This window comes from Mandrillus leucophaeus, unplaced genomic scaffold (genome assembly GCF_000951045.1).
Source record: "Mandrillus leucophaeus isolate KB7577 unplaced genomic scaffold, Mleu.le_1.0 Scaffold504, whole genome shotgun sequence".
In the NCBI taxonomy this organism is placed as follows: Eukaryota; Metazoa; Chordata; class Mammalia; order Primates; family Cercopithecidae; genus Mandrillus; species Mandrillus leucophaeus.
This window is the reverse complement of record NW_012105410.1, coordinates 637,999-661,346: the sequence shown is the minus strand read 5'-3', so window position 1 is coordinate 661,346 and position 23,348 is coordinate 637,999. Positions and strand designations below refer to the sequence as shown.

At 45.5% G+C, this 23,348-nt stretch overlaps 2 protein-coding genes across 3 annotated transcripts in view; one reads left to right on the top strand and one right to left on the bottom strand.

The window, feature by feature from the left end:
* The window catches only part of PPME1 (protein phosphatase methylesterase 1), an 80,907-nt gene extending 71,105 nt beyond the window's left edge, over positions 1-9,802 (top strand). The window contains exons 10-14 of one of the 2 annotated variants that reach the window (XM_011996187.1): positions 1,158-1,287; positions 2,168-2,212; positions 6,043-6,107; positions 6,735-6,802; positions 8,591-9,802. In XM_011996187.1, the coding sequence (XP_011851577.1) occupies positions 1,158-1,287; positions 2,168-2,212; positions 6,043-6,107; positions 6,735-6,802; positions 8,591-8,609 (327 nt within the window). In that variant the 3' untranslated portion in view covers positions 8,610-9,802. Of the gene's footprint in view, positions 1-1,115; positions 1,288-2,167; positions 2,213-6,042; positions 6,108-6,734; positions 6,803-8,590 lie in introns of both variants that reach the window. The other variant, XM_011996186.1, reaches the window with a different exon arrangement.
* An 11,899-nt stretch (positions 9,803-21,701) lies between these two features.
* P4HA3 (prolyl 4-hydroxylase, alpha polypeptide III) overlaps positions 21,702-23,348 on the bottom strand; it is a gene marked incomplete at its 5' end in the record, with an annotated part of 49,496 nt that continues 47,849 nt past the window's right edge. Inside the window, 2 exons of the mRNA XM_011996227.1 lie at positions 21,702-22,361; positions 23,185-23,281. Of these exons, the coding sequence (XP_011851617.1) occupies positions 22,291-22,361; positions 23,185-23,281 (168 nt within the window). The remainder of the gene's footprint in view (positions 22,362-23,184; positions 23,282-23,348) is intronic.

Below are 23,348 nucleotides of genomic sequence, written 5' to 3'. Positions count from 1 at the left end.
TTTGGTTATCCCAGTACTGTTTGTTGAAGAGACTATTCTTTCCTCACTGAGTGGTCTTGGCACTCTTGTCAAAAATCATCTGACCATTTATGTGAAGGTTTATTTTTGGGCTCTGTATTCTGTTCCACTGGTCTATTTGTCTTTATGCCAGTACCAAGTTGTTTCAATTACTGCAGCTTTGTACTTGGGGAGTGTGAGTTCTCCAATTTTGTTCTTCTTCAAAATTCTTTTAGCTAGTCAGTGTCTCATGAGATTCCATATGAATTTTAAGATGATTTGTTTCTGTTTCCTAAAAAAAAGGCCATTGGAATTTTGATAGAGATTATGTTGAATCTGTAGATTACGTTGGGTAGTATGGACATCTTAAGCATCCAGTGATCTTTAACGTAATATGTTACTATCTCGTGTTCGCTTTTAGATTTTCATATTGTGGTTGATTCAGTATATTTATTTCAATTATAATGTTTCAAATATTTCAATGGTATGGAAAACTATAGAGAATTATTTTTTTAGCCAATATTTTATTGCATACTCTGTACTTATCTACTATAAAGATTTAATAAATGTTGACATTTTGTCATATTTGTCTCATATTTCCTTTCAAAATTACTATTGCAGGAACATTATATCATTATCATAAAATATAAGAAAAAATGCTCTACTAACAAATCAACCTATTTTCAGTTTTCCTTTTTCGTACTTTACTATAAGTATACCACATTTTTCCAGTACGAATCCTAACTTCGATGACATGTTGTAATCTGTTTCTTGCTTATATTATAAACATTTTTCATACTGCAATATGTTCTTTGTAGTTATTATTTTGATGAAAAACATCCTTTTTGCCAACCAAGTATGAGAAAGGCTTAATCTTGGCACTACCACTTACTAGCTTTGTGATCTTAAGAAAGTTTCCTAAACTTACAGAAACTAATAGCAATAAAAAGTAAACTTGTAATTATCTTACAATGAATATTACAGTGGCCCATACAACAAGACTGTTAGAAGGACTGAATGTATATGAAAATGTTTGGGACTCAGTAGGTCCTTAATAAGTGCTAGTTTCCTTCCCTTTCCTTTTCCCAGGGATCTAGTTTTTAATCCTGTTCCTCCAGGGCTTGCCCTCAGAGACTCAGAACTTGCTCTTATTCCTCCAGACCAAGAAAGACCATCCATACACCTGGAGAATTGAACTGGCAAAAACAGAAAAATACTGGGATGGCTGGTTCCGAGGCTTATCCAATCTCTTTCTTAGTTGTCCCATTCCTAAATTGCTGCTCTTGGCTGGTAAGTGTATATGTGCATGTATTAGTCAGCTCAGGCTGCCATAACCAAATACCATAGACTGGGTGGCTTAAACAACAGAAATTTATTTTCTCACAGTTCTGGAGGCTGGAAGTCTGAGATCAGGGTGCCAGCATGGTCAGGTTGTGGTGAGGGCTCTCTTCCTGGCTTGCCTTCTCTCTGTGCCCTCACATGGCCAAGAAAGAGTGAACGTGAGCTCTCTGGTGTCTCTTCTCTTAAGGACGTTAATTAGGGACGTTCATCCTATCATGTCAGAGCTCTGCCCTCATGACCTTATTTAACCTTTGTTACGTCCTTATAGGCCCTAGTTCCAAATACAGTCACACTGGGAATTGGGGCTTCAACATGAGTTTTAGGGGGACACAACTCAGTCCATAGCAGTGTTGGTATATTGTCATCTCAATATGACCTCATTAAAACTTCTCACCAAATGAGTAGTGACATCCAAAGTAGAATACCTTCCTCATTCATCTATGCCTTTTCTCCTCCCTACACCCAGTCTCTAAACCTAACTAGCATAGGCATTCATCTAAGTGTTAGGATGACCTAATTCTGGCCTGGCCTGTCTACTTGGTCAAGCTCAAGTCCTTCTTAGCCTAGAGTTAGATACAGTGGTATAAGGATATTCTGAGTATTATGAGAATTAAAATAGTAAAACCCTGTTTTCAGAACCAGTTTAACATAGTGATTTTAGGGGAATCTCAACCTGAAAAGTTTCGTCTGGTGGTGAGAATATGCTCTGGGAGTTAGGATTGGTATAAACATAAATTGAGAATGTTATCATGTTTACAACTTTGTAACACTTTTTACTTAGTACTTGAACAGCAAAATCTATTTCACAATGAATTCTCTTGTTTTCTAGGTGTTGATAGATTGGATAAAGATCTAACCATTGGCCAGATGCAAGGTAAGTTATCAAGAAATTATGCCCCTGGACCCTTTTCTGAAGAAAGGGTGATAGGGCAATTAACATCCTGAGATAGTGAAGTATAACGGAGAAAGCCTGAACTTTAGAGTCCAATCCAAGTTGAACATCTGCCTCTACTCCTGACACACTATATGATTATGGGCAAGTTATTTCCCTTTCCTGAGCTTTAATTTGTTTAAAAAAAAAAAAAATCCATCCAAAAATGAAGATTGTAATACTACCTATGTTTCAGTTATAAGAGTTAAAATGAGGCAATGTGTTTTAAAATTATAAAGTACTGTATAGGTGTATGATACTGTGAAAAGAGATATTCTGACTTCTGATGAGTTTTTTGTTTGTGGGTTTTTTTTTTTTTTTTTTTTTTTGATTTTTTTTTTTGATTTTGAGTCTTACTCTGTTGCCCAGGCTGGAGTGCAGTGGCCCAATCTTGGCTCACTGCAACTTCTGCCTCCCAGGTTCAAGCAGTTCTGCTGCCTCAGCCACCCCAGTAGTGGGATTACAGGCATGCACCACCACACGTGGCTAATTTTTGTATTTTTAGTAGAGATGGAGTTTCCCCATTTTGGCCAGGCTGGTCTCAAGCTCCTGACTTCAAGTGATCTGCCTGCCTTGGCCTCCCAGAGTGCTGAGATTACAGGTGTGAGCCACTGCAGCTGGCCAGTATTTTTATTATTGTTAGAATTTTTAGGAAAGGGAAAGGCTCAAGATAATCCAGATATAAAAAGATATAAATACCTGTTTAGAAGACAGCATGGTAAGATGGTAAAAGTAAAGTCTCTGAAGTTCAGAAAACTGAATTTTGAATACTGCTTTTCCAGTAATTTTTTTGACTCTGGCCAAGTTTTCTGACTTGCCTCAGCTTTAGTCTTCTTAATCTGTAAAATGAAAAAACTGATGGCAGCCTCAAACGGATCATGAGGTATAATGAGTAGAAAAGTGACATGCTGAGCACTGTGTACAGATGCATGTATGTTAGCTAGATGACAGTGGAGGCAGCGGGTCCAGTTTTGTAGGGGCTCTTGCTTTAGTACAGGTAAAAGACTCAGTGAAGGTGAAGTCAGTAGGCATGCAACTTTTGGGTTATGGGAAGAAGAGGTGCCAACTCCAAGACCAAAGTTTCAGGCTCAGGCAGAATCTGTTCTAGACCTTTCTTCCCTACTTACTCTCCCTGGACAATTTCATGGCTTCCATTTGTACCTTGATGACTCCCAAAGTTAAACATCCACCTCATCCCTCTCTCCTGAGGTCCAGTCCTAGCCCATGTAGCAAAACTGCTGGATGTCTCATGGGCCTCTCAAACTGTTCTTTTAGCTATCTTCAAGCTTTCCACAGCAAAAGGAGCTATATTCCTTCATAATAGTTGTTCAGAGCCTCTTGAATATAAAACTCTGGTCCCAGACCTTCATGGCTTTGCCTTCCTTTAACTACATTGTATCCTGAGGCCTGGAACAGGACCATGAGCTGGGACTGTGTGATTTTTTTTCATGGCACTGATGTTGGTCATTATGGGCTTAGACACTTATTTAAGTAGATTCTTATGAACGTCTAAGCCCATAATGACCAACATCAGTGCCATGAAATTGAATCTAAGACACTTAAATTCAATTCAGAAAACCTTTCCTAGGCACCCTTTCTGTGCAAGACCTGTGCATGATGCTGGGCAGACAGAAGAATCAGACATGGCCCCTGAGACTGCCTGAAGGCAGTTGACATGGACTGGGATAGCATTTGAAGTCATTGTTGATCACCAGCCTTGGAGTCAGACAATCCTGGGTTTGAATCACTGTTAATAGTTTTGCGGTATGAGTGAATTCCTAACTTCTTTAATTTTTAGTTTTTTCATCTATAAAATGGAGATAATGATATATCTCAGTACAGTTACATGAAGTTTAAATGGAAAAAATGCAGGTAGTTAACAAATGATGCCTTTCATTATATTCAGGAAGTAATCATGATTCCTTACGAGATGTCCTCCTGTTTCCTCAGTATAGATTATATCAAGACCACCTTCTGGTTTAAAGAAAGCCTCCTATGAGTATAGAGTAAATGGCGAGGATAAGGAACGTTCCACAAAACAAAAGGAAATGGTTAAGGCTGCATAGATTCCAAACCACAGCTTTCCCAGCACTGTGTTCAAACCAGCTGACTTAGTTATGAAATCCTGGAAAACTACCACCTATTCATAGTACAACTTGGGTAAATAATTTAGGCTGTCTGAACCTAAGGCTCCTAATCTGTGCAATGGGAGAGAAGAACTTGGAAATATTCCCACATCATAGAATAATTGTGAGGATTACCCATGAGCGTGTTATTTTATGTGTACCTGGCACAGTGTTGTTGGTGTATGTGAGTTCTCCCTGATTATACCGACTCTTCCAAAGAGGAAGGACAGATGCATCCCTAGTCATCAGAGCTGATCTAACAGAAACAACAGGGAGATAGGAGTTGTAAGTTTTGGATCTAGGCATTTGTTCATCATTCATTCGCTAAATTTAAGCATCTACTCAGTGCCCAACCCTGTGTTAGTTCTTATTAGGGATATAGAGCAAGTAATAACACCATCGTCCCCTGTTCTTACGGAAATAACACACTCCTGGGGAGGCAAGCACCAGTGGCATGTAAAATGTAAACTTACTTGAAACTTATAAGAGGGCCATGTGCTGCTTTGTGTTTGGATCCAAGTGCATTAACAACAGTACTTTAGGAGCTAGATGGGAGATTTGACTAGGCTCGAGCACCCAGAGAGAGGCAGCTTACTGCAGGAGGAGGGGCACAAGCTGGACTTTACTAATTGGGATCATCTTATTCCTCCACTGATTAACGAAGTGGCCTTGGGCAGGTCACTTCACTAACTTTGGCCTCAGTTTCATCATCTCAAAAAAGAATTTCAGTATTTTCGTGCATAATTTTATAGAGTAGATTTTAAGAATCAACTTTAAAAATGGATAGAAGAGTACACTGAAAACTTTTTGAATCCTATGTAACTGGGGTAAGAACCACAGGATGTAATGACCAGAAGAACTTTCAATCCCATTCCTTTATTTTATAAATAGATAATGTGAGGCTGAGAAAATCTGCTGTCTCTACTTATGAGGGCTCTGGGTCTCCTTAGGGATCTTCTTTATCAGTCATCGCTGTTCATTCTCAATCACTGTCGCATTACCTATGAGCTTACAGTGTTCTGTGAGACAATATGAGAAGGTGCTTAGTACAATGCCTGGCACATGCTTAAGTGCTCAAATGGTAACTTATTGTAATAATACATTTTGAATCCTTAACATAGCTGACAAAATCCTTAATGGTTTGGCCCCTGCTTACCTCTCCAGCCTTATTGTTAACCACTCTCATAAGCACCATGCCAAGCTTCTTTTATTCCAAGCCATTTCAAGCCTTTTTTCCTTCCTGGGTCCCTCTTGGATTGTGAAGTTCCCTTTCTTATGCTCTTACAGCCCCACATGCCCAGTTTCATCATAGGAATGACATGCTGCATTAAAATGTTGGTTGTTGTGTTTTACTCCCCTACTGGATTGTAAATCCCCTGAGGACAAGAACTGTTTCTTCTGTGTGTCTCTGGCCCAGAGTAAATGTACGCTAAATAGGACAGAAGGAAAAAGTGAAGGGAAATGATTGGCACAAGGTTATAATTACTTGTATTACCATCCTCAGCAAGACTTGATAATTGGGTCCAGAGTGTTGAGGTGAGGTTGGAAATGGGGAGGTAGGTCCTGGGCTCCCGGAGTGACCTATGAGGCTGCATAAGACAGGGCTCTTTTAGTCCCTGAAGTTGCCTTGCTTTGATTCCTCTCCAGGGAAGTTCCAGATGCAGGTCCTACCTCAGTGTGGCCATGCAGTCCATGAGGATGCCCCTGACAAGGTGAGTCTGGTGTTCAATGACTGTAAAAGGACAACTGTGAGAATAACCCTGGATGTCACAGAAGACAAGTCTCTGAGTCTCAGCCTGCATTGCCTGCAGCAGCTGCTGTGGAGCCTATGCAGATGCAATTCCACCAGCTCTCCAACTTCTCCCTGGCAGCTGCTTATGGTATTGGCTTTGTGTATGTGTGCTGAGGAGCCACTGACACCCTGCTATTTCATCCCAGGGCCCTGTGGTTAAGATCTTCAGCTCTACTTCTCCAATACCCCCAAAAGCCAGATGGAAGAGGGATGATTAGGGTAGAAACTGCTCCCTAAACCACAGGCAAGGTTAGGAATTAATATGGACTCCTCCTGTGGGAAAACACTGTTTTGTAACTCTAAGGGCACAAATAAGCCCTTCACGTCATTCCTCTTGAGCTCTTTGGAGCTATCCCTGGCAAGGATGGTGGGGAAGAGTCTCCTAGCTCTGCTAGGGAGGGCCTAGGTCCTTTTAATTTCAAGCTGCTCAGACCTGTGGGTGGGATGAGGGCACTGTAGAGCCTAACCGTCTAACAGTAGCCCACAGCCCAAGGCTAAGCCCCATCAGTAACCTTCATATGGCCTGGAATATCTCTCCCTTTTCCAGGTAGCTGAAGCTGTTGCCACTTTCCTGATCCGGCACAGGTTTGCAGAACCCATCGGTGGATTCCAGTGGTAAGGCGGGTACAAGGGTTTAAGAACCCCAGCAGTGCTGGCCAACTCTGACAAACAGATATTTGCAGGACTATAAATACCTCTGCCTTACCCCTGCCTGGTTTGGTCACCATGCCTTTCTTCCTCTTCCTCAGTGAAGAACCTGGCATGTCTGTTTCTACCAAGCCATGGTGGGTTGTTTCTTTGTGCTGTGCTCCAGTGGGTTGATGCTGAGGCTGTGATTAAATTGTGCCTAGTCTCACCCCCCACTGTGATGTGCATTTATTCTTGAGGTGCCCCTTTGAGGAGGCTGGGATAGGAATCAGTCCATTTCCAGGCTCCTAGAGAAGTTTTCTTTGGCTTCTCCTGCCCTGCTGCCAGGGAAAGCTGGGCAGGCCATGGAGCAGGGCTTTCTTTTTTCTTTTTTTTTTTTTTTTTTTTGTTTCCTTGGTACAGTCTTGGCTCACTGCAACCTCCGCCACCTGGGCTGAAGTAATCCTAGTGCCTCAGCCTCGCAAGTAGCTGGGATCACAGGCATGCGCCACCATGCCCAGCTAATTTTTGTTTTGTTTGTTTTTTGTTTTTTGGGTTTTTTTTTTAGTAAAGATGGGGTTTCTCCATGTTGGCCAGGCTGATCTTGAACTCCTAGCCTCAAGTGATCCACCCACATCGGCCTCTTAAAGTGTTAGGATTATAGGCACAAGCCACCGCGCCTGGCCTAGAGCAGGGTTTTCTACAGTGTTGCAGAGTGTCTTCCCATGGCCAGCTACTAAGCAAGCTGGGAATGGAATGGGTGCTCTGCCATGCTTGCTTCCCCTCCCTTTCCGAAGCTGGCAGAATATTAGCCACTCTGCAGAGGTGATCCTGGAAGCTCTAGAGCAGGGTTTTCAACCTCAGCACTATTGACATTTTGAGGTGGATAATTCTTCATTGTGGGGGCTGTCCTGTGCGTTGTGGGATGTTTAGCAGTATCCCTGGCTTTTATCCACCCGATAACAGTAGTACCCCTCCCACACACAGTTCTGACAAACAGAAATGTCTCCAGATTTTACCAAATGCCTCAAGGGAGGCAAAGTTTCCCCCTCTATTGGCCTAGAGGAAGAAACAGGGCCAGGCCTCTCATCCTAGGAAGCTCTTCATCTGTTTAAGGAAACACAGTTGGGCTCTGTTGAGGAAAAAGAAGAGAGGCATGTTGACCCCAAACCAGGTTGTCTTGACCCACCTCAGCCAGCTCCTAGTCTGTACTGCAGAAGGCTTTTGATCCTCAGAGAGCCCACAACCCTGATGAGGAGTCATTCCTACCATTGAAAAGTCTCTTCTCTGATTTTGGTGAGGGTTCGGGGGAACTTGTTCCCCACTCTCAGAAAGTTTGAAGAAGAAATATTAAGAAAAGGAAATGACTTCTGCCTTAGGGAACTCTGAATTCCAGGGCCTGGGAGATGAGAGTAACAGGGCAGGGTAAGCACTGGAGATGATGGCGAGACCCTGGGACAGTAAACCACAGAACCGACACCCTTGTGCTGAGCTATCCCTCTAACAACTGACCATTGATGGATCCCAGGAACCAACAATAAAGACCTCATTTCTCTACTGAACAGTGTTTGTCTGGGGCCCTTCGACCATTTGGAGCCTTGGACAAATGAGCAGCACACTGAGAGCAGACCCTGGGTCCAGCTTTGGTCAGGGCTATGAGATGGGTCAGATTTGCTTTGGTGGTCATTAGGCCGGGCTTCCTGGAGGACACAGATAAGCAAGGGAAAGCTATTGATAGTTACATTTGTTTCTCTTTCTCTTTCTGTTCTTCCACAGTGTGTTTCCTGGCTGTTAGTGACCTGCTGTCCACCCCTCCTCAACATCGAGCTCTGTTGTAAATACGTCGCACCAGAGGCCACTGTGATGCCACTGTCTCCTCCTCCCCGTCCCGCCTGGCCATGTGACACTGGCTCCCTGTAGACGGGCACCCCGAGATGTACCAACCTTTTCATGTATTCTGCCAAAAGCATTGTTTTCCAGGGTCCTTGACCAACTTTGGCTTCCCCAGTCCAAGGCTCCCCTGCTCCTTTCCCTTCCCTGTACTGGGGTATCTCCTGCCTGCTCTCCCTGCGTTGCCTAGGGTAAAGCCTCCAGATTTGCCATACTGAGCCCCTCTTCCTAGCGTCAGGCGATACACCTGAGTCCAAATGTCTTCCCAGGCTCAGGGACCTCCATTCCTTGAGATTGTCTTGGCATGGTCCAACCCTGCCTCATGTGATGGACAATGTATGGGGTGGTCCTTATTTTTCCCTTTCAAATAAAACACTAGTCAGGTACCATTTTATCCTAGTCATACTCTTCCAGGTTTGGAAGACCCAGAGAGGCCAAAATCCCATCCTTAGGCACCGGGAGGGGTGGTGGTGGGTAGCATCACAAGAAACCAGCCTGAAAATCAGGTCCAGCCAGTCCAAGCACATGGCCTCCCATCTGGGAGAGCCCACTGTCCCACTCCACATGTCTGGGCACCTGCCCTGGGCTGAGGCCAGGCTGCTCCAGGGGCCTCTTGAGCCCTCACCTGCCACACAGCAACCCAGGTTAAATACAGCCCATGCACAAAGCCACAGGCCAAAGCCTATGGAATTGTTTTTAATCATCAAATTTCACCATGTTCATAGCTGGTTCCTGGAGGTGTGCAGTGCCCTCTTGCCTCTTCAAACCTACAGCTTCTCTTTGCCATTTGTGGATTTCACGTCACTCCACATAGAAGCGTTACAGCCTGGCATCCCCAGTCTTTGCCTTCTTCCAGCTGCCTCGACAGCACTGCGGCCTGTCCCTATTGCCCAGGCACGCCATTTCCAAGGGCAGGAAGGAGCAGTGTCCTGAAGCCCATCTTCGCTGTGACTGTCTTAGGTGATGTGTAGCCCCCTCCATCTTTCCACTCAACAATCTCTCACCCCTGTCCTGCTGCATGGTCCGGAGTCTGGGACCTACTTCGTTTTTTGTTATTTATGACCTTGTTTAAAGAAAATAAATATCTCCCAACCTTTATTGGTCTGGTCTTTCTCTCTGAATTGTCCTTATTTCTGCTGATATGGGGGCAGGGGACAGCTCATCGGACTTACGGAACTCCAGAAACCCCTTTCCCTATAGCCCTTCAATATGTTCTGCCTGTCCCAGATCCAGAATGCCCAGTGGGATGGTCAGAGCCACCCTCCTCTGCAGCCAGGATGGAATTTCAGTCCCATCTCTCCTCATTATTGACTGTGTCGACTTTGGTCCAGAGCAGGGCAATCTGTGCGCTATCCACATAATCTCAGTCACCATAGCTTCACTTATGTGAAACTTTATCCACAACCCAAATCATTTCCTGAACTCTGAACAGTTAGGCCCAGGTACCTCCTCCTGTCTCTCCCAGATGACCAAAAGCCACTTCATATTGACTATTTCTAAAGCTGAATCCACCTTTCTCCTGAAACTTGCTCCCCATGAAACTTACTCTTCCTCCAGTGTTTCCTGGCTCAGTAAGTGATAGGTACCACCGTCTCTCCAGTTGTCCAAACCAGATACCCACAGTGAATGCCTTCTCTTACACCTACCTCAGGTCTCCCACCAAATCCTGTTCATTCTCTTTTCCGTGTCCCCTCTTTTCCATCCCATAGTCAGTGCCCTAGCTTAGGCCTCCTCATCTCTCACCTCGATCACTTCAGTACCTTTGCTGCCCTCCTCCTCCCTAGGTGGTCCGCCACACATTGTCAGAGGCGTCTTCCTAGTAGGCTCTGGGGCCAGGGTGGCTAAATTAGAATCCAAGGTCCACCCGTTACACTGTGTGGTGTGGCAACAAACTTTCTCTCTGTGCTGTAGTTTACTCATCTGAAAAATGGAGATAAACAGTATCTACCCCACAGAGTCTTGAGGATTATACAAGTTAAACTAGGTTAACTGGCTTTCTCAGTAACTGGCACATGGTAGACACTTAATAAGTAGTTCCTGTTATGACATTGTTACATTATTATAGTTAGCAACTTTATTCAGGGCAGTCTGTGGGCCAGTAGCCTCAGTATCTCCTGGAAGCTTGTTAGAGAACTGTGTCCCCATCTCAGACCTATTGAATCAGAACTCATCTGCATTTTAACAAGTGCATCAGTGTCTGAAAATGTCTGATTTAGTTGATGACGACATATTTCAGGGTAATTCATGAGCTCCCTAGTAGAGGAGAGAAGTTCCTTATGTGTGGTTTGATTTCTCTCACTGGAACCCTTTGCGGGTGCCTTTGCTGGGCTATGTGCCCTCTTGTCCACAAGAGGGCAGCATGATTACCTGTGTGGTTTTCAGGGGCACCCAGGTTCATCAGGTGAAAGTCATAATGGTTACCAAATTTTGAGTGTCATCTAATTCACTTGACATACATCTCATTTAATCTTCACAGCAACTCTATGAGGTAGGTGCTGTTACATTCCTTTTACAGGTAGGCAGACAGGTCCAAATTCCTACAGCTTGGAAGTGACTGTCAGAATTCAAAGCTGGCTTGCTTCCACATCATGCTGCTCCTGGATGCTACAAGGGACCCTGGGCAGAAGTCATTTTGGCCCAGATGCCTGACTTAAAAGAGCAGGAGGAGGATGACCGTGGAGATGAACCCTCTACACTTGATGGAGGAAGCTGAGAATGAATGAAATGCTCGTGAGCTTTGTGGTTGGTTGTGTTTTAGGCCCTTTCATCTCCATTCATCCTTTGCATCCTTGTGAAGTACAGGCATTATCCCCAATTTAAAGGCAAGAAAGCAAAAGCTCAAAGATGAAATGGCTTGCCCACAGCCACAGCCCGAGTGGCAGCATCTTTGTCTTCTGATTCCAAGTCTACTGAGCATTCCATCACACCCCAGTAGAGAAGTGACCATTCATGTATTCACTTAACATGGCTTTAATGAGCACCTACTATGTGTTGGCCATAACAGTGTCCTTGCAGAGCCTAGAGATCAGCATGTATGAACTCAGGAAGGGAATAAAGAAGGATACCCCAGGATCCTTGAATGAAGGATTGCCACAAAGAAGGAGCATGTTTGGGACAAACCAAAGTCCCTCTGTCACACACACACTAGTGAATGTCCAAGGGAAACTCCTTCCCAAAAAAGGAGGATAGGCACATTTTGGAGGCAGACATAGATCTGATGGGGGAGAGACAGAATCTTGAGACTGGGAGGACTCAAGACAAAGGCATGAAGGGAATGGGGCATGACTTTGTAGCCCCACGCTCTTAACATACTGTTAGGAGCATTTGCTTATTAAGCAAACCCAAACACCCAATATGTGCCAGGCATCCAATGGACTTTGTAGACAGAGGTAAATAATGAGATTCTTAAAATGAACTCATTGTCTAGAAAGACAGTGATAGAAATAGTGACCACGTTGTAAGAAGGCTGGGGGTGGGCAGTAACTAAACCTATTTGGAAACAGGCCAGGAATGGTTTCACAAGAGGTAGCATTTTTTTTTCTTTTTTTTAGACAGAGTCTCCTCCATCGCCTAGGCTGGAATACAGTGGTATGATCTTGGCTCACTGCAATCTCTGCCTCCCAGGTTCAAGCAATTCTCCTGCCTCAGCCTCCCAAATAGTTGGGGTTTCAGGTGCCTGCCACCACACCCAGCTAATTTTTGTATTTTTAGTAGAGATGGAGTTTTGCCATGTTGGTCAGGCTAGTCTCAAACTCCTGACCTCAAGTGATCTGCCCGCCTCGGCCTCCCAAAGCGCTGGGATTACAGGTGTGAGCCACCAAACCCAGCCAAGAGGCAGCATTTGAGTTGAGCCTTGAAGTATCACAAAGTGGAGGTGGAGGAGGAAGGGCAAGACATTCCAGGTAGAAGGAACAGCACAGACAAGCACTGGAGACTTCAAAGTCAGCCTAGGAAGAAGACTGTGGCTGGAGTATAGGCCGAGACAGGAGAGGAGGTAGGAGGCAGGGCATAAAGGCCTTAAGTGTCAAGAATAAGGAGTTTCCAGAAGTTATTAAGCAGGGATGTGACAAGGTCAGGTCTTTTTTATAAAGGAAAGTCACCCTGGTAGCCTGCGTAGATGGATTGGTGGGTGCCAGACACGAGGCCAAGAGGTCAGTAAAGAGGCAGTTTTAATCGGGCAAGGAAAAGACAGAGGTATACTTAACTAGGACAGTGGCCACCGGGCTGAGAGAACAGGATAGTCTCAATATTTTGGAGGTGGAATGAACAAGACAGAAACTAGTTAGATTTCAAAAGTGAGGGGCCAAGAACCCTTAAGTTGGAAGCAGGGGCCTGTCATGCAAAGTGGGGGTTGGAAGTGAAAGGTCAAGGTTTTACCAAGGGAAAAGCAAGAAGAGAGCTTACACTAGCAGCAGAGAAAGCTAAAGGCAGTCACACTTCTCCCTGCAGTCACTGTTTTGTTTGCAATCTTGGAGCCAACGCTGCTGCTCCAGCTGGCCACCCCATCAGCAGCCAGAATCAACACATTCTCAGTCTGGGGCCAGGGCTCAGAAAGTTATGTCAACTCAAGAGGCTCCCTTATTCCTCGAGCTGGCTTCCTCTCCCAGCAGTTTGCTAGAAAACTCCAGCCCACAGCCAGGCAAAACCTTGGAACCCAAGACTAGCGGAGAGGCTGGCCTCTTCCAGGTGCAGGCAGTAGGTGACTGAGGAGTGAACAGTGTCGAGGGAGAAAGTTTCTTCCTGATTAGTGACAATGATGCCATTTCATAATGACTTAAGAATGACTAATCAAACAAGCTTAGAATAACTGACATGATACTGTCTGTATCATTATAAAGCACATTTATAACCTTTGAGACCTCCAAACTCCTCTGGAGTGGGGAGGGCAGACAAATCAGCAGTGCCTCCTACAGATGAGGAATTCGAGGCTCTGACAAGGAAAGTGATTTGTCCAGGGTCACACGGTAGCACAATCTGGACTAGAACTCAGGCCACCTGACTTCCAGACCAGTCAGTGCCTTTTTAGTCTCACACCATAGCAAAAGGAGAGGAGGGGTGGGGCAGGGGCGTGGAGGACTAGGGCCTGATGGTGAGAGAAATGCTCCAAGCTCAGTTCAGCCTCCTACTAGCTGGGTGACCTCTGGCACATCACTTCCTTCAGAATTTCAGGTTCTGCATCCCAAAATGGGGTGATAATCCTTAATTCACTAGGTGTTATGAGGGTAAATGAGACCTAAGTATCCAAGTATAGTAAAAGCTGCTGCCTACAGTAGATAAGGTGAAAAACAGTAGATGCCATGGCACTAAGAAGATAAGGGAATCCCCAAAGGGCGGGGAGACCAAGGCACAGCCATTCTACTACTCCTGCTGGGTGGGGCTGCTCAGGCAGAATTAGTGGAAGCCAGTGTGCCCCTGGGGCCTGAGAGCGGCCCACGATGCACCCTCCTCTGGCCTGGTGACGTCCTTCTCAAAAAATTTTTGGCCAGGAGCAGTGGCTCACGCCTGTAATCCCAGCACTTTGGGAGGCCAAGGTGGGCAGATCACAAGGCCTGGCCAACATGGTGAAACCCTGTCTTTACTAAAAATACAAAAATTAGCCAGGTATGGTGGCAGGCACCTATAATCCCAGCTACTCAGGAGGCTGAGGCAGGAGAATCGCTTGAACCCAGGAGGCGGAGGTTGCAGTGAGCCAAGATCACGTCACTGCATTCCAGCCTGGGTGACAAGAGCAAGAATCCATCTCAAAAAGAGAAAAAACTTTTAACCAGGATTTTTTTTTAATAGTAAACCATAGCTAAGACAGTATTTCTCATTTTAACCATGTGGAAATGAACAGTCCAGTGGCATTAATGACATTCACAAGGCTGTGGACCACACCACTATCTATACCCCAACTTCTTCATCATCCCCAGCAAGAACTCTGTACCCATTAAGCAGTGACTCCCGCCTGCATACCCAGCCTCTATTCTGCTTTTGGTCTCTGAATTTGCCTATTTTAGGTAGCTCACAGGTGGAATCCTACAATATTTATTTTGTGTCTGGCTTATTTCATTTAGCATAATGCTTTCAAGTCCATCCATGTTGTAATGTGTATCAAAATTCTGTTCCACTTTATGGCTGAATATTTTAGTACATGCATATTCCATATTTTGTTTAGCCATTCTCTTGATGGACACCTGGGTCTGCTTCCACCTTCTGACGATTGTGAATAAAGCTGCTATGACCATGGGTGTACAGCTATCATTCCATTCTTTCAGATACATACCTGGGAGTGGAATGACTCGGTTAGATGACAGTTCTGTGTTTATCTTTCTGAGAAATCACCAGTCCGTTTTCCACAGTGGCTGCACCATTTCACATTCCCACTAGCAATGCATGAGAGTTCCAGTTTCTCCACATCCGTAGTGACACTTATTTTCTGTTTTTTAATTGTAGCCATCCTAGGAAGTGTGAAGTGGTTCCTTATTTGCATTTCAAGACCGCAAATATGGAGGGAGAAGGAGGGCTTTAGGGTCAGAAATGTGGGCTGATGCTGGCTGGCCCAGGGACTTGGGGCTTGCCCTACCTGTCCCATCCCAAAATCATAAGAGACAGAGGGACACAGGGAGCTGGACAGGGAGGGAGGGTCTCTCTAGCCCCAGGCCCTGGAGGGTTCACAAGGCTTAGCAGCTCACACAGTGGCAGCAGGATAAAACCATTCCTTCAGGTTGAGCCTGCTGACAATTCCTGTTCCCTTTTTTGTTGCCAGAGAGTAAAAAATAGAGATTCTAGAACCCCAGAATCTGGAGAGAATTGTGAGAGTTTCTCACCATTTTTACAAGAAAATTGTGTATTTTTACAAGAAAATTACATGTACAATTTTTAAAAGAAGATTTAATGTAATTTTTTATTTGGTAAATGGAAAAGCAATCTGTTTTCCCAAAACAGACTACAGATCATAAAGTTAGACAAAATCTCTTCTCCTAGAGTGATATATCTGAATTTGTAAGACTGAAGAAAGTTTTAGGTTCATCAAAAGAGCATAAATGGTTTTATTAGGTTGGTGCAAAAGTAATTGTGTTTCTTTACCATTAAAAGCAATGGCAAAAATCGCAGTTACTTTTGTATCAACCTAAATAACAGTTGGACAAATGTTAATCTAAGGACCTGTGAGTTAGGGTGATAAGCCTTCCCACCTCCATATGCACATATGGACCTCCTTATCCTTCAATATCCAAATCAAAAGTCACATGACCCCATCACATGAAAGACATAATCATGTCTCTCACAACTTTGATAATGACACAGGATTCTTCCCTGCTACTTGCCACCCGGGGACCTCCATGGCCAGCAATGCCTCCTGCCCAGGCCTCACATGGCCACAGACTGCCTCTGGAGGTGCCATGCCCACTGACCCACCTGTGCTATAGCTTGTACCCACATTCAGGGGTTCTTGAGCTCTTTCCCCGTGTCCAAGAAGAATGAGGATATGCTGACAATTTGAAGAGTGAGGATGGGCAGAGAAGAACTTTATTGAGTGATAGAAAAGCTCTCAGTGGAGAGGGGACAGGAGGGGTGGTCCCCAACCCCTGCAGTCAGATGGTTTCTCTATCTCTCTGTGCCTGGGTCTGGGGCTTTTTATGGACTCAGAATGGGGAGTGTGTGCTGACTGGTTTGTCAGTATGCAAAAAAGGTTAAAGCAAAGACACCACTCACAGTATAAAAAAAAAATTAGGAAAGGGTAGGTATATGTAAAATAGGTGAAAGGTGGGGAGCAATCAGAGGAAAGCGCACTGAATGGGAAAACAGGTTCTCAATCTGGTTCATGGATTTAGCTGGGACTTGTAGCTGGACTTTAAACTGTCTTTGTCTTGAAGGTAGGATTTCACTGGGGACCCCATCCTATCTGCCTAGGCATTTGTCTGCTTCCTGCCGTTATCAATAACATTTTATACGTTCCTCTTTCACTAGTATTTCACTGGGATTGTAACTATTTTCACCATATTTTCACATACGTCAGTATTTTCACTAGTATTTCACTAGTATAGTCATTGTGGGTTCTCTTTTCTGGGAGCTCTTCAAGGTCAGAGACTCAATCAGTCATCCCAGCATCCTCAGCCCCAGCAAAGGTCCTGGCCCAGAGGCAACATCAGGAATGCTTAGCTGAATGAATAAATGACAGGCCACACATGCAGTCTGTGCTCATTTGTCCACTGTGCACCTGTTCCAAGAAGCACCTGTGGCGCATTGGAAAAAGCGTGTGTCTCTGAGCCAGGAAACCTTGCTTCTAGTCTTGAGCTGACACTGACACACAGTGGAATTATGGGCAAGTTGCTTTACTTTTCTAGGGCAGGGGAACCAACTACTGCCCTCCAGCCCCATAAGGTGATAAGCAGGTGAACAGGAGACATGGTGGTCATTATTTTATAGTTATGCTCCATCTGAAAATGTGGTGGACTTTAAAGGTGGTAGGGATGTCATTATCTATGGGGCTCCATCTGAGCGATGCCCTTGAACCCTGAACCAAAAACACTGTCACCATGCAGGCATCCTGGTGCCTAGAATTCACTCCTAGCACCTTATTCCTTTGAGCTAATCTTTGATTTCACCAGGCTACCCATTTCTAACGCAAATATGCCCCTGTCAAGGACAGGGAAACTCTGTCACTCAAACCTTAGGGAGAATGGGCAGATCAAGCACTTCATGGGAGGGGTCCTGTGACCAATGAAGTGAATATAAAGAGAGATGTGGCAGAGAGGAAGAAGGGAAAGAGGCAGGCTCTGATTCCGAAGGGGGAGAAAATTGTGGGGGTCCACAGCGGGGAAGAGAGAAAAAGTCCAGAAAGAGGTTAGAAGCAGCTAGGAGAAGTGGGAGACTTCCCCCCAAGCTCCAGATCCTGGTTCTGCCCCTGGCTGTGTGAACTCAGTGATGTCTTTTCTTTAAACCCCACTTTCCTCCTTTGCCAAAAGGGATGACAATTGTTGTGACTATGATACAGGAGAGTGATCCACGGCAAAGAGAAGGCACAAATGTTTGTTTCCTCCCCCTAGCCCTTAGCCGATTTCATAGTTCTACTGAGTACACAGCAATCTGCAGGTCAATGTCCCTCTCTCCCAACCCCAGCCCCTACACACAGGCTCCTTTGCTTCTCCCAGCTTGAGCAGCCAAGGCCCCCCAACAAGAGACTCTTTCAGTGGTTCTATGAGAAGGCAGTTTGTGCTGCCGTTGGCATGACTGAACAAGAGTCCCCGGAATCAACACCCTCTTGCTTTCTCCTCCCAGACAGCTCTCTCTACTCCCCTGTTGTGTCTGAAAGAGGGACAAGCAGGATGGCCGCTGCACCTTGCATTGCACAGGCACACATTCTTCCTCTTTCCATGTGTTTCTGGGGCTCTAACGTGGACACCCTCAGCATATTCTGGCCATAGGGTCCTGTTCTCGCTCCAAGCTCCCACAATCCTTAGGATGAGCAGCACACAGCTTCCCACTTGATTCTATCCAATTCTCGCTTACATCTGGGCATGGACCAGCTCTGCCTTAAGGGCAGTGAGCAGGCTGTCTTCTTTTCTTGGATTCTCATGAAGCAGCTAGCATGGGCAGGTCACTCAACAAGTGTTCACCATACATTTGCAGAACTGATTCATTCCTATATTCAACAGATATCTACATCTGACAAGAGTTCTTAACTATTAGGCATCAGTGGCACAAGGGATAGACATTTTCAATACCTGGGAAAATGTTGGAGATCCCCCTGCCGTAAAATTATTGGCTCCAAAAGATTATTGTCAATGGAAGCACAGAATTGACAGCAAAATAACATGGAATACAGACAACGGAGGGCTAGTTAGGGTCTTTGGTGACAGACTGACATGGATTTGAATCCTGCCTCTGCTATTTTATACTTGGATGACTTCAGGCAAGTTATACTTTCTCTGCCTCAGTTTCCCTCATCTATAAAATGGGCATAATAGTACTCATCTCATTTTGAGGCTTAAAGGAGACAAATACACCTAAGTTCTCAGCACAGCGCCTGGCCTATCATAAATGATATGGTTACTAATGATAATGATAATAGACTTTAATGTAAAGAATATTATCTGGAATCAGGCTTGCAAGTGATATATAGTGCAGTGCCAGAAACCCAGGTTGGACAAGGCTATTGGAAAACAGCTCACAGAACAGTGCAAGAAAGAAAGAAACAGGCTGGGTGCAGTGGCTCATGCCTGTAATTCTAGCACTTTGGAGGCTGAGGCGGGAGGATCACTTGAACTTGGAGTCTGAGAAAGAAAGAAATAAAATTATAAAAATATCAGTGCCCCAAGCCACAGTTGACCCTGCTTAGAATTAGCTGTCTATCTATCTACTAAGTGGGACCCAAGGCCATGCCACTTTATCAGGACTGGTCAGATTCAGAGGGCATGGAGACTAGTGCAAATATAGAATTAGGCAAATATAACAATTAGTGCAAATATAAGAATTAGGCCTTTCCACTCTAGGAGCAACGTGGTTTTGAAAGCCGTCTGGTGGAAAGAACACTGGTAAGGGAGACAGACCAGCCCCAGCTCTACCAGGAAGCCCCAGGAAGCCACTAACCATTCCCACCTCACTTTCCACAGTACCTGCTATGCTCTCCTCCCTGGGGAGGTGAAGTTCAAGTGGAGTGGTAAAGTGTTTTGACAATGAACATGCTGGCCAAAAGTAAAGCGTCACTGTCCCTACAGCATGCCCCCTAGTATACACCCAGCCTGGTCTCTCCTCAGCCTCTAGGGACTCTGCTCATCTTCAAGACTTGCTCAAGTCCCTCCTTCCCATGAAACTTCCAGGGGTGAGGGGAGCCTCTTAATGCAGCCTGTTCATGTCTCCACTCGTGGCCACATGTCTCGTGATGATTTGAGGGTCTGCTCCATTTCTAGGGGCAGGGTCAGCATGTAATTCTCCTTTCCCTCCCTAGTGCCAGCAAGGGCCTGACACTGAGTAGGCACCTTGTCAGTGTGACTCGAATAAACAAATGAGGCTTTCTCAACTACCCCAAATCACAAGGCTCCCCTCCCTCTTGATGGCAGCATTCAGTGGTCATTCATCTCTTTCTGCATGCAACATCGTCACATCGTGCTTCAACGACACTGAACTCAGGATGCATTTTGTCTTATCCCCCTACCGGCCCAGCTTCCAGGGCTGCATCCTCTGTATCCCCACAGCACCCACTGAGCCCAGGGCCTGCCCCTGAGGATTACTCATTAAGCAGTTATTAATTTGCAGCCAGACTTTTCTGAGTCTCAGTCGCCTGGTCAAGATGTTTGATTACTGCCCCATCTCAGACATTATTAAAAGCGCAAGATTTGGGGCCAGTCTGTGGTACTCTCAACAAGTGACTTAACTCTATAAATCTGCCTCCTTATCTGTAAAATGGGGATAACTGTATTGACCTCATAGGGTTGGAATGAGCATTAAATATTTAACGCATGAAGCTCTTAGAACAGTGCCAATACTCTGATTAGCTCAGACCCATCCTGTAATTCTGAGAAGTCCAGGTTCTGTGATGAAAAGGGAGCAGCCTCCCCTGCAGACAGTCGCTTTCTGTCTCGTCTCAGGCCTGTTCCTCTTGGAACTGGAGGAGGCAGGTTGTGAGTAGTGATAGTAACTTAGTAAGAGGATTTCCAGAATCCTGGTGTGCTCTGCAGAAATCCTGGGAATGTGACAAGATGCACTTCAGACTCTGAGGAAGCTGGGTATTAGAACATCAGAGCCTTTCCCTTGGGGCCACAGAGCTCTGGGAAGCTGAGGTCCTACGGGCTTGCGGGGAAGGGGCAGAGACGGCGGGCATCCAACCACCCAGTCCTTACACTGTGTGGCTTCCTTGTGAGCAATACATGCCCACAGCCCCATGAAGGATCCTGAGCCAAGTGGCCTGAAATGTTCTCTTGGCACAAGTGCCCAAATATCACAATCACCCATCCATGCAGCCTTAGCCCCTGCTAGGCCTTTTGCTGGGAAACACTTCTCATCACACTCCACTTACAAAAAGTCTATGTCCTCCAGAGCACAGCTCAGAGGATGCCTTTCAGAACTGCTGAACGCCTCCTCACGCTGAACCAGACCTTCTTCTGGGGCTACCGAGAGGAATGAGGAGCACAGAGCCTAGAGGGGGCAGCCTGGCAAATACATAGACATTGAAATTCGGTGACCTGAGGGCTGGAATAGAGGCATTTACAAAGTACAGCACAGCCACAAAGCACTTCCACTGCAAGGAAGGCAACTGACCAAAGTTAAACAAATGAACAAAGTCATTTCAATCCTGAGAAGTGTTATGAAGAAAACAAAGTCAGTTCATATGAAAGAAAGTGGCTGGGTGGTGGCATGGTCATGGAAGCTCTGTGAGGTAATATTGAGCCACTGCATTGAGTGGAATGACGAAAAGAGCTCAGCGGTGGAAAGACTGAGGGGATGGCAAATGTCAAGGGCTGAGAAGTGGGAGTGAAGGTGGTGGTGATGGACATGGTGGTGATGGGGACAAGAAAGAATTCCAGTATCTGGAATGTAGCCGGGGACAGTGGTGGGAGGTGAGCTGCACTGAGATTACAGCATAAATAAAATGCTGTACAGTCATTCCTCAGCATCCATGGGGAGTTGGTTCCAGGACTTCAAGAGGACACCAAAATCTACAGATGTTCAAGTCTCTTGTATAAAATGGTGTAGTATTTGCATATAACCTGCAACCTGTACACATCCTCCCATATACTTTGTCACCTCTAGATTACTTATAATACCTAACACAATTTAAAAGCTGTGTAAGAAGATGTTATACTGTGTTGTTTAGGGGATACAATACAATCTATTTTTTCTGTACTGAGCATGTACAGAATAAAGTCTGTTATCAGCCATGGTTTTTTTTTTTTCAAATATTTTCAATCTGAGGTGCAATCCATACATGGGGAACACATGGATGTGGAGGGCCAACAGTACTGTGCCTTTTTTTCCACTCAGCATTATAATGTAAGAATATTCTCAGTTGGGAAAATGATTTGTAAACATTTTTAATGACTGCATTAAAAAGCCATCATATAAAAAGAAAAGAAAGTTGCTTTCAACTTAAAAAAAGTCCTTATATAATGTACCACTCGTCTGGGATATGCTTCTGGGAGGGGGACACTCCCTACTTGGGCTGCAACAGAAGATAGTAGGGAGAAGGGCTTAAAGTTCTGGGAGTCAGGCTAGCCCCTCCTGCAGGTGTCCTCATTACCACTTCTTGGTCCTTGTGGTTAAGGTTCAAAGTGCCAAAAGACCCACTGATCGAACCTGAGACTGTCGAGATGTCCTGTTCCCAACAGAGAGTATCTGAGCTCCAGAAACTTGCCTCTCAGGCCTCCACTCCCCCCTCCTTTGTACTATGCATCCTACTCTGACTCCCATGGTTGGAGCAGATCAAACGTACATTCTGTGTCCCCTGGTAACGACCTCTCCCTTGCCTCTGATTTGCAAGGCACAGGCAAAGCTGACAAGGCCTTCCTCCAGGAGGCTGCTCTGCTTTCTCCTCTCCTACCCCAGCTTTTGGCTCCTGGCTTCTCTGGAAAGCCACAGGACTCCACCAGCTTCTCTCTGACAACAGTTCAGTCTTCAGGGCTGGAGCTGCAGGGTCTGCGGAATTCCTGTCCATACTCATGTATCCACTTGTTGGCCACTGGGAGAGAACGGGGAAGAAGGAGACAGCAGACTCAGTAGAGCAAACAGCAGCAGTGCTGCAGACTGGTGCGCACTCACAGGGGCATGTGAGTACCCCCTTAAATTCTGCATCCTAGGCAACTCACTTGCCCATCCTAGTCCTGGCCTCACTATGGACTACAAGCTGTTTGTTCCAGCAGATAAATAGCAAAGAGGACATCGTCCTCTGGAAAAATGTGACAGGTCCTGTCTCCTGGAAACTCATTTTCAAATGTTTGGGAACTAAGGTCACTCACCCTTCATTTTAGAAGCCCATGTCCCCCGTGAAGCCATTGCAGAGTACTGAGAGAAAAACAGATGGCATCTCCTGGCAGCTTCCACCTCAGCTCATGAGCCCCCTTCCACTTCTTTTTCTGTATTCAGAGCTAAGTGCTCCTGGACGTATATGTGACATAAACACGTCCATCTGCTTACTGATCTCTTCTTTGTTTTCCCACCTCCTCATGGGGAACACTAAATGCGAGAGGCAATGGCTTGACACATCTTTCCTTGGGGTAGAGTGTGGATGGGACAACATATTCCTCTCTGGAGGTCCTCAGGAATCAAAGCCTATCTGGTCAGGTGAATAAACCTTTACTGACAGTTACTCTGTAACAGGAACCCCTGCCTGTTATGGGGCAATCTGTTGGGGGCACCTCATTCATAATCCGATCTTCTCAATATAATGTGGCACTGTAATGAAGCGTTTAGAATGGGATGGCTGTGCTAGGTCCCACCCATCCCCTGTTTCACTCTACTCTGCACCCCGTACCCCCTTCTCATGCTAGAAAGGCAGGACTTACCCCACTTATCTCCCACCAGGACAGGACAGCCCGCATGAAGTGTGTCACTGTCCCCTTCACCACTCCTATGCAGGTTCCACCAAAACAGTGCTGCATTCTGAAACAAGAGGGCCCAGCCCCAGGGAGGGTCAGTCCAGAACCTCAGTCCTCGGGAAGCACATACT